This window comes from Stylophora pistillata, chromosome 10 (genome assembly GCF_964205215.1).
Source record: "Stylophora pistillata chromosome 10, jaStyPist1.2, whole genome shotgun sequence".
Taxonomy (NCBI): domain Eukaryota; kingdom Metazoa; phylum Cnidaria; class Anthozoa; order Scleractinia; family Pocilloporidae; genus Stylophora; species Stylophora pistillata.
In genome coordinates this window covers 3,342,234-3,356,486 of record NC_142528.1, presented here as the reverse complement: position 1 = coordinate 3,356,486, position 14,253 = coordinate 3,342,234, and the positions used below count along the sequence as shown (strand labels likewise).

General features: G+C 38.2%; 2 protein-coding genes across 5 annotated transcripts; both read right to left on the bottom strand.

The window, feature by feature from the left end:
• Nucleotides 1-1,574: 1,574 nt before the first annotated feature.
• On the bottom strand, nucleotides 1,575-13,024 carry LOC148721423 (melanocyte-stimulating hormone receptor-like). Of its 4 annotated transcripts, XM_088735693.1 has the most exons (4): nucleotides 12,037-12,869; nucleotides 11,388-11,461; nucleotides 9,760-9,905; nucleotides 7,856-9,318 (listed from the first exon to the last, which is right to left on the bottom strand). In XM_088735693.1, exons 3-4 carry the CDS (start codon nucleotides 9,849-9,851, stop codon nucleotides 8,376-8,378), a joined length of 1,035 nt encoding a protein of 344 aa, XP_088591819.1. In that variant the 5' UTR covers nucleotides 9,852-9,905; nucleotides 11,388-11,461; nucleotides 12,037-12,869; the 3' UTR covers nucleotides 7,856-8,375. The 4 variants fall into 4 exon arrangements, 3 of the variants coding, with proteins under 3 accessions (XP_088591819.1, XP_088591821.1, XP_088591820.1); XM_088735695.1 differs by lacking the exon at nucleotides 9,760-9,905 and having other exon boundaries at nucleotides 12,037-12,868; XR_015992392.1 differs by lacking the exons at nucleotides 7,856-9,318; nucleotides 9,760-9,905 and adding an exon at nucleotides 1,575-2,333 and having other exon boundaries at nucleotides 11,388-13,024.
• Nucleotides 2,654-4,281, bottom strand: LOC148721424 (histamine H2 receptor-like). The gene has a single exon (XM_088735696.1). The coding sequence runs from the start codon at nucleotides 3,798-3,800 to the stop codon at nucleotides 2,925-2,927; it is 876 nt and encodes a 291-aa protein (XP_088591822.1). The 5' UTR covers nucleotides 3,801-4,281; the 3' UTR covers nucleotides 2,654-2,924.
• Nucleotides 13,025-14,253: the final 1,229 nt, after the last annotated feature.

Below are 14,253 nucleotides of genomic sequence, written 5' to 3'. Positions count from 1 at the left end.
ACAAAAAAATGAGGAACGGAACGGAACGGACTAACATAAAACTTGTTGAGGAAAAGCCTCAACATGCCACGTTTATTCCAAGTTAGAGCAAAAGTCAAAATCAATTAGACAATGAGAGTACCTTTGTCCTGATCCCTAAACTGGTCACATGGAGGCTTTTTCAAGTGCAACGATGTTCCATTTTGGCCGTAGAAATTTTCAGAAGAGTTTATAATAGTTTGATGTGCATGAACGATATTTCCGTGTAAGATCACTGAAACGTAAAGATGTTCTGACAGATGGTTTAAATGTCTTGAGTTGTAAAGTCATATATAACTCAGTTTTGATTGATCTCCACAGTGAAACGTATTCTGATTTTTAGGTAGTTTGGTCTGGTGTTCCTCCAGGGTTGAGGAAGTTTATACAAAGTCTTTCAAGGAGTATGCAAGACTATGTCATTTTAAACGTCACTCTTTTGTATTAAAAAAAAAACAGTATTGTAGCTCCCATTGCGGGCCTATGTTTACGTAAACATCCGGGCAATCGCCTATGTGCTTTGAAGGGGAAAATCGTCGCGTTCATTTCAAAAATGTTTTGTTCCGTGTCTTGTGGTTGTTTGTAAACCCTAAGCTCGAACAGTCGGTGAGTTTACCATTTCAGTTGTTTATGTTGTAATTTCGTTTGTTTTAAGCGTGTTTTCTGTTTGCAGAAAACCTCTCCTTTACTGGTTAGTCGAGTTTTCGACTCAAGCAAATGTTTCTGTGAAATAAACAACAAGTATATCGTTGTGATATCGTTCACTTGTGGCTTTGGAGCTTCTGAATTGTTTTCCTCTTCACAGGACACAATAAGTATCTTCAAATATGGAACATTCTGGCAAAATAATTAATTTTAGAAGCAACCTTTAAACGTCCTTAAGGTATCACACTACCTGTGACGTTTGGTATTCAGAATAATTTGCAAAGTTAGGTAAGTAACTAAGTCGCGCTCCTCAAAATTCTATTTCAAAGTATTGAGGGAATGCATGTAAAGGTTAAATGTACAAAAAATAAATAAATATTTTGAAAACGCGCTGTAGCGGATGAAACTTCACCATCTTTCCAGCGTTTTGTGATGACGTTATAGTTTATGAATTTCAGATGGTCATATATTCTCATCCAAGTGTATTGTCTATTAGCTAGCATTAAATTAGCTATATGGAGAGTTATCGGAATCACGAATAGAAGATCTCGTATATACAATTTAACAGGCATTCCAGTTTTATAAAATCAATTTTAGGCGTTATGGCTGATTCAGCTTGTCAGCTGCATGGACACACGCGTTCAATTTGATTTGTATCACTCCTGATATGTCACATGAAATTTTGAAGAAATTTCGATGGTTACCGGCGGAACGGTTTAACAGAGTATGAGCTGAGCGAATAACAGTTTAGCAATATATGTTAATGTTTTATGCCCAAACCAAGCCAGATGTCTTAAATTGCTGATAGGAGCATGATAGCGGGTTACAACTTGGCGTATGAATAAATTCAAAGCGACAGTGTGCCGATTAGTAAGTTTCTAACTAAACAGGTGAGATCCAATGAATTCCCGTCCTAGTCTGTTTTTTTCTTTTAATATCGTGCCACGCTTCGGGTGCAAACATTTATATTCATAAAAGATTTGAAATGAGACTGACTTAAATAAAGAGAAAATGAGAAATAATACCACGTTAGCCAATGAGCAGCGCTGAAGGCAGACCTTGAGGCCTTATGAATTCATATCGCATAATTTTATTCTACTAATTTATCCACAGTGTCTTTGACCCGAACCCCTTCTTTAAACTGAATCACAAAATGAAGAGAAAGTTGAATCAAACAATTACTTATAAAACATGAACCATCACAAAAATAGACAGCAGAATGGTTTGCAATTTTCTAGATTTAGAAATATGGAGTCAGTTGAATTGAAAACTTTTTTTTTTCAGAACAGCTTGTGCTGTCAGAATAAAAATAAACAACAGATGACAAACTTTTTGCTCTGACTCATCGGTTCGCGCAGAGCCCTTTAAGTGTTAAATTTCTTGTGGTTCCTTTATTCAATTTCGTGCAGTGTTATCAACACGGGGTTCCACCAAAGTTAGAACCAAAGTATCCGTAGAGCCAAAGAGTCGCGCTAAATTCACAAAATTTCCCACTTGTGTTCGAGAGAAGTTCCGCTCACGCTGGTTTAACAATCTTGGACTGCAAAACTTTCGCTCAAATCGGACTTTATTCTTCACAATTCAACTTTGTACTGTCTACGATCTATCCATCTCAAGGTTACAAAAATGCTGCATCTATTAGCTAAGGAAGTCCTTACCCAAATGCGTAATTCCTGGTGAGAAACAAAGCTTGATCAATTTCTAGAAGAATTAATACGCACTAATTTCCTATCACACGTCAGTTTATTCAACAATCATATCGTGCTGCTAATCCATATGTGGCTAACGCCTTAGAAGTACCTGATATAATGCAGCATTCTTTAATTTTATGCCGCTACGCTTCCTGTTACGTTCTTCAAATCTTTTTTCTAGCGGGAGCGAAATTACGGCTTACTTGATAAACAGACGAAAATATGATCATGATAAAGCAAGGAAATCAATTTTGAGCGTACAAACGCTTCACGTGCGCAACATTCGTATCTTAATGTTTAAGGGTTTCATTCTCTTTTTTTTTTTTTTTTAGTAAGGCCCTCTCAGTACATTTTATTATAATTATAAAAATGAGTTATTCAAGGGAGAGGTGTATTTTAAACGAACATTTGAATTTTTTTCAGCTTTGACTATTTTTTACTCTTTGTTACGAGCGACTTTCATTGCACTGTAACCGAATTGAGAAAAAAAAGTGAGAAAAACCGCCTGGGAAAATTAAATAATAAGAAGAAATAAGTGGACTGGTATAGGCAATATATAATATTCCATGTTGCTTATCCACATTTGAGCCTTGCAATTATATTTTGCATTAGGTCCTTTACAGAGTGTCGAACGTCGCTCATTCTCCAGCAGTAGATAATTGGATTCAGAGATGAATTTACAAACATTAGGGTGCGACAGTAAAGAGAAAAATCCTTGTACCAATTTAAATTGAACTCAAAGAATTGCTTGGCAAGAAGAGAACAAAAAAAAGGCAAATAACAAACTAAAAAAACAAAATATACATAAAATGTGTTGACGGCGGATTTCCTCAGCCTGACGGTATTTGCTAATTCACCATTGTGTGCGGCTTGCTGTACTTGTGAAGCCTGAATCTGGTTTGCATGGAGTCTTACTGCAAAGTAAAGTCTGAAGCTTGTAACAGTTACAAAAATGAAGCAAAGACTCCAAAGGATGATTTTGATGTTGACTAATTTTGATCGATCATCATTGATGATCCAAGCGCAAACGAATGAAAGAATAGCACCGAGCACCCATGCTAAGATTACCAGACCAAGAACGCGTTTGTGTGTCACAAGTTCTGGATATCTGAGGTGGAGATGAACAGCCAGGAATCTGTCCAGACTCAGTGCCGTGATGCCAAGGAACGAAACGTCAACGAGTGCAAATTGCATGGCCCATAAAATATTTGTAACACGGCAACCCCCTAACTCAAATGCAATTGACAACGGCTGAGCTACTAGACCAACAGCGAGATCAGAAACGGCAAGATTCAGCAGCAATGTTTTGAAAGGTTCTGGTAAAGAGGAGGTTTTCCGTATGGCTTGAATTGTTAGGCTGTTGAAAACGATTGTTACCAGTGCTGAAAGGGCGTTCAAGACGACATTAATGAAAAACGTTGAAGCACGTGTGAGCTCATTATCTGCCATTTTGCCACGAGGGAAGTTGCAATTATCGATAGTTGATCGTTTATTTGAAAAGTTCAATTCCACGCGGTTTTATTCAAGCTGAAAGCTTGTCAATTTGAAGATGCATGCAAATATTTAGTCTAAATCAAGCCAGATGTCTTGAGCTGCTTTGAGAGGAGACATGCAAAATGAAGAGCTGACAGCATAGGATATGAATTTAGTGCCCTAAATAAAGTACTAATATTCAATGTGTTTCTAATCTACTCGATGTTTTATTATGATATCATTCCTGGTTTCGATTTTGAGTCTTTATTTTCACGCAAGATTGGCAACGAGACTGAGACAAGGTAAAAATAAGCGAAAAAAGGAGGAAACAAAGACGGTCATTGATAGAAAATGAGTATGAAATCGAAAAGTAAAAAATTGAGGAGCTCCTGCTATGGGTATCAAGTTAAAACTAAGTGTAAAGAATAATAGCTTCTGGCTTTCAAACATATACCAGACTAAAAAATTACGACTTAAGACTGAGGAGGTTTTACTAATCAAAACATGGACGATGTTGTCCATAATACGAATGTCATAATCAGACAGATGAGTGATATTCTCCTTTTCAATAACCAAACTATTTGCATAAAAGCCATTCTAAGCTGAGTTACGTCTTTTTCTTTTCATTTGTAACAGAAGGCTGCTTTGTTGTCAGAGTAAAAATAGAACAATTACTTAACAACTCTTTATTGCTCGTCATGAACAACTCTTCATAAGTTAAAAAAAAAAACCTATGGAAGTCACGTCCATTTTCTTTCCTTTGCTAAATTCATCTTGAACAATTTTCGCTAGGCAACTTGGGAAACGGCGGGGGGGGGGGGGGACAGGGATGGGAAGATTCTGGTTGTTGAGTCAAGATAAATTCACCAGATGCCCCTATGAGGCTCGTTAATAGTCCTATGACCCCCTTACGCTCATTGGTAGTAAATTGTTAGTCAGTATTCTATAGTTCCCCTTTATACTTTGTTGGTAACGAACGATCCCCCTCCGTTTTCCCTGAAAAACCATGGGATCCCCCGGGAATTTCTCATTCCCTAGGGCAGCAAATAAGGACTGGTCCCTTGGGATTAAGGAGTTTTAGCTCCCAAGCTTTATTAACCAAATGAACCATAGCTGCTTGGGCACCAGATTGGGTCTTGACATCTAAGAGGAGTCAATCTTAAGTTTGAGAGCGCCCGTTAACCGGCATTCAATTTCAGTTATTTTGAATAATCACTTTACTTTTATCAGTTTGAATTCCATATCATAGTCTGGAAGCAAATGTCATAAAATAAGGTCCCGTGTGAAGTTCGTGCTGAAAGCAAGCACCTAGTGTAAAAGTGTTCATTAGGTCCTACTAAACATGAAAAGTTTTGGTGCCAGCTTTGCCACTTGCTCAGATCGCTTTTAGGGGGGGGGGGGGGGTTAAGTTCTGAACCATGAAGTCCAGCGTGAAAACGAGGCTAAAATAAATAAATAAATAGTAATAAATAATAAATTAGCAATGGACATTCAACTGGGTAGTTCTTACTTGTCCACTGTTTCCAGATCGAATTGGAATTTGGAATGTTGGTTTTTGCTGAAACACATCAATGTGGTAGAAATTGCGGATGTGTTAGAAAGTGTTAGAAAATGTGCATGCAAAAAGCATTCTGAAATTTTATTAAAAGAGTTTTGAATTTCCAATATTTCATGAAACGAGCCTCTACTTTACATATTAGGATGGTCTAATATGCCAATGCATAGTGGGGGCAGCGAGACTCACAACTCAGGTTTCAAAACGGGTTTCTAGAATCAAATTAAGATTATCTATTTAAACAGTGACCCGAGGGGATGACAGTCTGGAAAATTTGTTCCAATGAAGTGTGACAGATGATCATACGTCACTGAGAAAAATGAAAGGGTTATTGTTTTCATTTTTTTTTCGTGAAAAATTGAAATGAGACCGTAACCTTACTGTAGTCCCAAGTTTCTAAGTACCAACTGATTTCCCTTCAAGAAAAAATAACTTTGTTTCAACGCAAAGATCTGAAGCATTAATACTTCCTCTAGCAGGTGGAAAAGACGTAAAAGAACTTGATTATGTACTTTAATCATTTCCGTCAAGAAAAACAAAAACCAAAAATCATATGGAGAATTGTCAGCGTAGCGTAACTGTTCTGGACATTTTTTAAAACACAACGGCTAGAGGAAAAATAATGAAACCAGTTCTAAAACGCTTGGGTATCAACCAATTAACTGATAAGCCGCTATGGAAAGAACTTCCGTGACTATCGCGTTGGAAATTAACTCTGAACTACCATTCACTTGAATTAATGACAACGCACTAACGATTAAAGTGTGCCTCAGAGTTTGGTCTAGCTTGACCTATAGGAACACAGTACAACTTTAAGAAGAACGACTTTCGGCTACAGGTGTGCGGAAAAACCTGCGAGGCACTGAAAACTTAAGCGATATTGATTATTCAGAATTCATCGGTGGTTCTCCGAAAGGCTAAGCCCCATTTATTCCATTTTGATAATAACTTCAGACTCAAATTGTCATCATGAAAAACGGTTTATTTTCAGGAGTATTTGGATTGAGGCGCGGGGAGAAAAAAAAACTTTACACCATATACGCCTTGCGTGAAGTATGTCAGTGTCAGTTAAAGAAAAGTAATCACCTATGAGGCTTCAAATATGCTATCTTCATTTTCTACTAAACGTGCAAAGGTTTTATCAAACACTCAGATCTGAACACAACGAAGATTGTCACATAAACCCACTTTTAATGTTTTTTTTTTTTTTTTGGCATATTGAGCATCAGTAACCCACAAATTTAGCTGACAAAATCCAATCAAAACCAGAAGGGTACAGATAAGATTCTTATTGGAGCACTTATTAAAATTAAGATTTTTATGTATTTATGTGTCTTATGATAGAACGAAATAATTTGGATATATCAACAAAGTTGAAGTGGTAAATTGGCCACCGTAACGATTACAAAAGCTGACGTTTCGAGCGTTAGCCCTTCGTCGGAGCGAATAGAGGAATTGTGGGTTGTGTGTGCTTTTAAAGGCAGAGAATGGAGCTACGCTATTGGTGGGAACATGGCAACGAGAAGAACAAGAATAAATTAGTGGAATGAAAAGCGTTCGTTGATCCCTGTGGGATTTAGACTGCCGGTTTGAAAGATGAGCTTTTGTTCAAGATTTTTACGGCTTTCCGTGCTACCTAAGTGTAAGGAAAGACCGCAGATTGCCATATGTTGCTTAGATGATTAGGTAAATTAAAATGTCTAGCGACTGGTTTCGATGTGTCCTTGTCATTCCTTTCCACGTCTCGAAGGTGTTCTCGGAATCGGTCACCTAGTCTTCTGCCTGTTTCGCCGATATCTTTTTGCAATAAGTGCAAGTTATGCAATAGATTACATTGGCGGAGGTGCACGTGAAGTGATCGGTGATCTTAATGGATCGTTTAGGTCCCGATATTTTATCAGTGTTGTGAATGAAAGGACACGTTTTGCATCGTGCATGAGCGCATTTAAAAGCGCCTGATTGGACATTAGTGTGAAAAGAACTTTTGACGAAAAATTGCCTATGTTTTTGTCGCGTTTGAATGAAATGAGCGGAGGCTGCGAAAAGATACTGCTTGTCTCTGGATCGTTTTGAAGTAATTTAAAGTTCTTAAGAATGATGGATTTAACTTAGTGGTTGTGAGGGTGAAACGTGAGAGTGAATGGAATGCGGTCGGAATCTTCCTTATGCGACGTTTGTAGTGCTGAATGTCGATCAATAAGTTGGGCGCGGTGGTAACCCGCTTGAACGACAGAAAAAGGGGAACCACGTTTATCGAAAAACTGGCGCATTGACTCTGATTTGTGGTGGAAATATCGGGACCTAAACGATCCATTAAGATCACCGATCACGTTACATGCACCTCTGCCAATGTAATCTATTGCATAACTTGCACTTATTGCAAAAAGATATACATCGGCGAAACAGGCAGAAGACTAGGTGACCGATTCCGAGAACACCTTCGAGACGTGGAAAGGAATAACAAGGACACATCGAAACCAGTCGCTAGACATTTTAATTTACCTAATCATCTAAGCAACATATGGCAATCTGCAGTCTTTCCTTACACTTAGGTAGCACGGAAAGCCGTAAAAATCTTGAACAAAAGCTCATCTTTCAAACCGGCAGTCTAAATCCCACAGGGATCAACGAACGCTTTAAATTCCACTAATTTATTCTTGTTTTTCTCGTTGCCATGTTCCCACCAATAACGTAGCTCCATTCTCTGCCTTTAAAAGCACACACAACCCACAATTCCTCTATTCGCTCCAACGAAGGGCTAACGCTCGAAACGTCAGCTTTTGTAATCGTTAGGGTGGCCAATTTACCACTTCAACTTTGTTGATATATCCGAATTATTTCGTTACTCCCACCGACGCAGCCCCAAACAGTTTCTCTCGAAACTATCAGCCTTTATGATAGAACGCATTATTTTTCATAACGATATTTGTTATAAGTGCGGTACACAGTACTAAAAATGTACTAATTACTCAGTCAAGATTTAAGGTCACAACGCCTCAACTTTCCTGTAAATTTCTCGTAGTGTGGATGCCATGTGCTGTTCTTGTTCTTTCTTGCGAAGATCTTGTTGGCACTGATTCTGATGCCGACTTGCATGGGAATATGTTCCGTAGTACGTCCATCATGGTTTGACGAATTGGTCTTATCCTCCAACAGTAAATAACAGGATTTAATGAAGAGTTGAAAAACATAACGGTCCGTGAGTAGCGAAGGAAACTGTCTGCACTTCCATGTATTGCAGTGAAAATTATACAACAATACATTGGCAAATAACAAACTAAAACTACAAGATACACATACAGTGTACTTACTGCAGATTTTCTCGGCTTTGTAGCACTCTCTACCTGGCTATGCTGTGCTACTTGCTGTACATGTAAGCTTGCCTGGATTTGGTTTCTGTGGCGTTTGATAGCTTGATATAGTCTAAAATTAACAACTGTCATGCAAACGAAACAAAGACTCCAAATTATTGCGACGAAGGAGAAGGCTGTATACGCCTTCCTCCAAATCCAAACTAGTGAAATACCCACACTTGATATCCATGTCACGATCACTGCACCAACAACGCGTTTGTGAGTCACAAGCTCCTGATATCTGAGATGAAGATGAACAGCAAGGAACCTGTCTATACTCAAAGCCATGACGCTGAGAAGTGAAGCGGTGCATAGAGCACATACGATGACCAGTAGCAGGGTGGATGCCAAGGAATTCTCCGAGGTGTTTTGCTTGGACAAAATGACAATTAGCAGGATGTACAATGGCTGAGCTAACAAACCAGCGATAAGATCAGAAACTGCAAGACTCAGGAGAAGTGTTTTGAAAGGTCCCGGTAAAGAAGAAGTTTTCCTCATCGCGTAGATTGTACAAGTGTTGAACACAGTGGTGGTGAAAGATGTTATGGCGTTCAAGACGAGATTAACGATGTACCAGACTTCCATTCTGTGGTCAAAAAGAAAACTACTGTGAGCATCGCCACAGAGAAGTTTAGAGTAAACTGAGTTCCAGCTTTCTGACTGGAGATCGTCATCCCATTGATCGTGTAGTTTTCGCTCCCTTATAGCCAACGATATCACATATCACATAAAACGACCACCTGTTACTTTCTGTTCTCATAAAATTTACGTAAAAACAGGTGACATATTTGCTTAGCTTTATATTGCCTATACCCGGTAGTATGCGAATGACTGAACTCACTTCAGTGCAAAGTTAATAAATGGCAAGATAAATGACCTTCTCTCCTTAAATGATTTAACGACTGGTTCATGCTTAGCGTGCGTTTATTGAAGTATAAATTGTTCCGTTTTATTTCGGAATATCTGTCACAATTTGTAATAAAATTGATAAAGCTTGTCGCACTCTGTATTCAAAAAGCTGCCATACTTTATAACAAAGCTCGTCGCACTTTGTAACAGCTCGGTCTTTCTGTGGAAGTGCAGATAGTGTCCGTTATGGCGTAAGTCCTGTATCACCATCTTCGTCAGTATTATTAATTTTCTTATCGTAGTACTGAACTTCAAGATGCTGAGCTAATTAAAAACAAAACAAAACAAAACAACAACAAAAAAAAAAACATAGGACGTAATAACGTAACCTATGCTCCTACCGGGATTATAACTTTCTATAATATACAACGTGCAGAAATGGTGGGAAACTAATAAAAATAATTAAAACAGCTCGTGTTCCTTTAAAAACCTAATTTAAAAACGACGTCTTAACATTTGTTAGAAAGACTGGCCACTGGTTACTATCAATTTTGCTAACTATTTACAATCTATTAGCTATCGTTGGGTCTACTTGCGCTCCGACCGTCTATACCGAGTTTATTATAAAGTGAGCCAACTTAATTTATTACAAGAGGTAATGGTGTGTTAGAAAAAAGTATGACAGCTTTTTAATGACAAAGCGAGACTATTTTATTATAATGTGCGACAATTTCCATTCTGTGGTCAAAAAGAAAACTACACAAAGAGCTACAGAACATGGATGCACACAGGAAGTTTAGAGAGCGCCATAGAAGGTTAAAAGTTGCTCGAGGCATAGCCGACAGCGATTATAGCTTCTCTAGCTTCTCGCAGCTGAATTGGACTGGAACGTTGCAGCTAAATTTGACTGCATACGCCACGATATATCCGCGCGGCCGTAGGTATTAAGAGATTTATACCATTGTAACTCAATAGGAGTGACATTGGACAAACACACGTGCTGTGTTATAATGCATTTTAGGGTATGCACTTTGTAAGAAGCATTACGGATTTTTATTTAAATCTATTTGCATACTGTTGAGCACCAAATAAACGGAATTTGTAATTCAGAATCAGAAGCAGATGTGAGTTTCCTAAGTTAGAAATACATTTATTGAGGTTTTGAAAGTTTGTTAACCTTTGAGGTTCCCTTGCTGGACTCAAGAAATGGCTGAAATTTTGCGCAATGGAGAAAATTTTGAAACTTTTATATTACTTTAATCAAAACAATTTATTCATCATTGAAATTTTGAGCACTACTCAGTTCGAGCGGGAGCGAGCTCACCTGCCTTTCTTAAAGATGCACAAAGAAACATTAAAAAAAGGCTGGGAGAAGAGCGTGTTTAGCGAATAGCACACCTAGTCTTAAGCTACGAATAGAGCAACACAAATGATATTTGTTAGTTCCTTTTCTTAGCATTCAATTACCGTGCATGACGAAGAAAGGAAGAGCTTATGTCAAGCTTATATCTCTTTCTATTAGCTTCCGCGATGAAATTTACTCCTTTTAAATAGAAAGAACACTAACATGTTTGTGATAATTTGTCTCTTGTCTCACCTTCACACAAGATAAAGTTGGAGCAAGTGAAACTGATCTCAATACTGATCAATTTTCTAAATGTAGGCGCGTAAATACTGAAAACTTTTCAAAATATTAAGAATCGACTTAGTTCTTTCAAGTCACTCCTATTTACCCTGAATTAAGCTCTTATCGAATAAGTTACGAAAAATTGCTTGCAATTTTCGAAAACCATACATGATAAATACCTTTCAGTTCTCAAAAACTTGAGTAAGAGTCATGTTAAACTTCAGAGTTCGGGTCATCACGGTCGTGTCTTCGTCTGAAAAGCATACTACTGTGCTTTAGGTTTATTCATGATAGCTTACAAAAACAGCTATAAATAGCTATGGTAACAAAATGTGTTATGAGTTATCATGTCGCCGCGATAATTGGCTATTTTACCAAAGCGATTGTTTTTCCATATAATGAGGAAAATGTCTGCGATTCGCTGCGTGTAGGAAGATTGATCATGAACTCATCTCAACTCTCGATATGGAGAGAATTGAAAAATCGGCAATGAAAACAGATACACAGGATGAATTTTAAAACTGACTAACTGCAAGTAACAATAGCTGTAACATTGGAAACCGAATGCTAATATTTCTGTCTACGTAAGTTGGGAAGTAAGAGGAAATGAATGCCTAATTACCACTGAAAAAGAGGATAGATCACAGGTGGCCCAAGCTTGCTGTGTGTGACTTTTGGATGTAAAGTTTACTAACGGCAATAACTAACATATTAAGATCGAATTTCAAGCATACGTGTGGGCCGTTAAAAAAAGGAAAAATTAAAAAAAATAAGAACAATTTAAAAGGATAATAAAAGCGAGGAATAAAACATGTGCAGTCTCCTTACCTTTTTTCCGTACCTGCTTTGTTGCCAACGGTCGTTTTGACGCTGTTTTGGCGACTTTCTTTGTAACGCGTGTGGAGCTACCGGTCAACTGTTTATAAAAAAACTCAAGGCTGGAAACTTCAACCGGTCCCGAACACCAACCGTCGCCACTCGAAGGCCGACAAATTGCACAAAAGTCGACCGATCTCTCTCAAAATTCCACCCATGAGGGCGCTTACTTATTACTTATCCTTTCCAGCGGCAAAAGTTTCCAAATTCCGCTGCATCGATCCGAGAGCCGCTCCGTTTTACTACCCATTCTGGCTAAATCGCTTTGTAGGTACGCGTATCCTTTTGCCCTTACTGCGGAATTCAAATATCAAAGCGCATCACAGCTAGCCCAAGCTCTGTCACAGGCTCTTTCACAGTGAATAATTAAAGAGTTAGTATAGTGGTTTAGCCGGTTGGACTTGCTTTTGAGCTCCGTAAATGTAAAGTTGAGTGAAATAATCAAAGAAATAAATTCTTACCTTCGTAGAGAGTAGTCTGTGTTGTTCTCCTCGCGATTTGAGGCCGTTTTGATGTTTCAGCTTGACGCCCTAAATTACCGTGCATAAAATACGGGAAGGTCGGAAACTTCTGTTGACACATGCTCGCCAAAATCGCCCGAAAACAACACTTAAATACTTTCCCTCGAATCAAAACTCGGCAGCACGAAAGCCAAATAGTTGCCCTTTAAGTTCACCAAAAAAAATCTCACAAAAGTCGGTTTGTCGAGCAACCAATCCAGCGAGAATTTTAAATTAACAGCCGTTCTGAATTTTTCTAATACGTGGAAGGAACTTCTTGTGCAGCTGAGAGACCGTTAATGCGCGGTCAACCTGGAACCTAGTCAAATCTCTCTCAACGGGTCCTCCCCATAGTCTTCTAACAAGGTATCCCGGGTAAGAGGATATTTGTAAGTTGTGTGAAATAATCAAAGAAATAAAGTCTTACCTTCGTAGTCCAACTAAACCACTATACAAACTCTTTAATTATTCACTGTGAAAGAGCCTGTGACAGAGCCTGGGCTACCTGTGCTGCGAGTGGCGACGGTTGGTGTTTGGGACCGGTTGAAGTTTCCAGCCTTGAGTTTTTTTTTTGTGCGCAGTTGACCGGTAGCACCACACGCGTTACAAAGAAAGTCGCCAAAACAGCGTCAAAACGACCGTTGGCAACAAAGCAGGTACGGAAAAAAGGTAGGGAGACTGCATTTGTTTTATTCCTCGCTTTTATTATCCTTTTAAACTTTTTGTCATCTTTTTTTATATTTTTTCCTTTTTTTAACGGCCCATTCGTACGCTTGAAATCTGATCTTTAAAATATGTTAGTTATCGCTGTTAATGAACTTTACACCCAAAGTCACACGCCGGACTGAAACCTGGGTCACACACAGTACGCTTGGGCTGCCTGTGGATAAATAAAAGATAAAACCGTCAACTAATGAAGGGATTCTACTTTAATGCAGCATATCGTCTGTTTAGTTTGTTTAATTAAAAACCTCACAAAAACTCGGATTTCTGAGCTTTTCTTTAATCTTTCCAATTTATCAGTCTTCTTACGAGTTTAAAGAACTGCTACTTGAACTCTCTTGAAATGGATGGAAAGCTAAGAACGTAATTTCTAGTCAGTAGGTACGGAAATGGAACGCCAGCGGTTAGTTGCTTACTGCATATTCCGAGTAAGTGTAGTAAAACCCAAACCAAAGTAATCAATTCAGTTAGTCTGCACGAAGGCAAATATTGTTAAAGTAAAAACAAGTAAACTGCTCATAGCTCAAGAGAACGTGGGTGATAAAGTCACGATTGGTTCTGGTTTTGAATCTGATTGATTGAGGAAAGTGGCGCGATTTTTGTGGACCAATCACGTAGCGAAATAAAATGAAACCTACATACATACATACATACATAAACTTTATTAGTGTGTCTTGAAATATCTAGCCGATGGGGTTAAGGAAACCCTCTACTAATTGGGGACACAATTAATAACCTATCAACTATTTTCTAATGGAACTATTAAAAAAGGCCTAACAATATAATATAGTTAAAAACCTATTAACAAACAACCAATGGGACAACTTATTTAAAACGATTAAGAATTACAAAGGATGCAATTGGATTACTTTCAATACTCAACTGAAATATTCCATTCGAAGGAATGACGTGGAAATCAGATGTTAAAATGTAGTGCAGAACTTGC

What these genes read in the sequence shown, in the direction of transcription:
- LOC148721424 (XM_088735696.1), bottom strand. Translation starts at nt 3,800, where the DNA reads ATGGCAGATAATGAGCTCACACGTGCTTCAACGTTTTTCATTAATGTC.
- LOC148721423 (XM_088735693.1), bottom strand. Translation starts at nt 9,851, where the DNA reads ATGGTGATACAGGACTTACGCCATAACGGACACTATCTGCACTTCCAC. An exon ending in GCGACGAGCTTTGTTATAAA is followed by an intron (nt 9,319 to 9,759) that starts GTATGGCAGCTT and finishes TTTTGACCACAG; the next exon opens with AATGGAAGTCTGGTACATCG.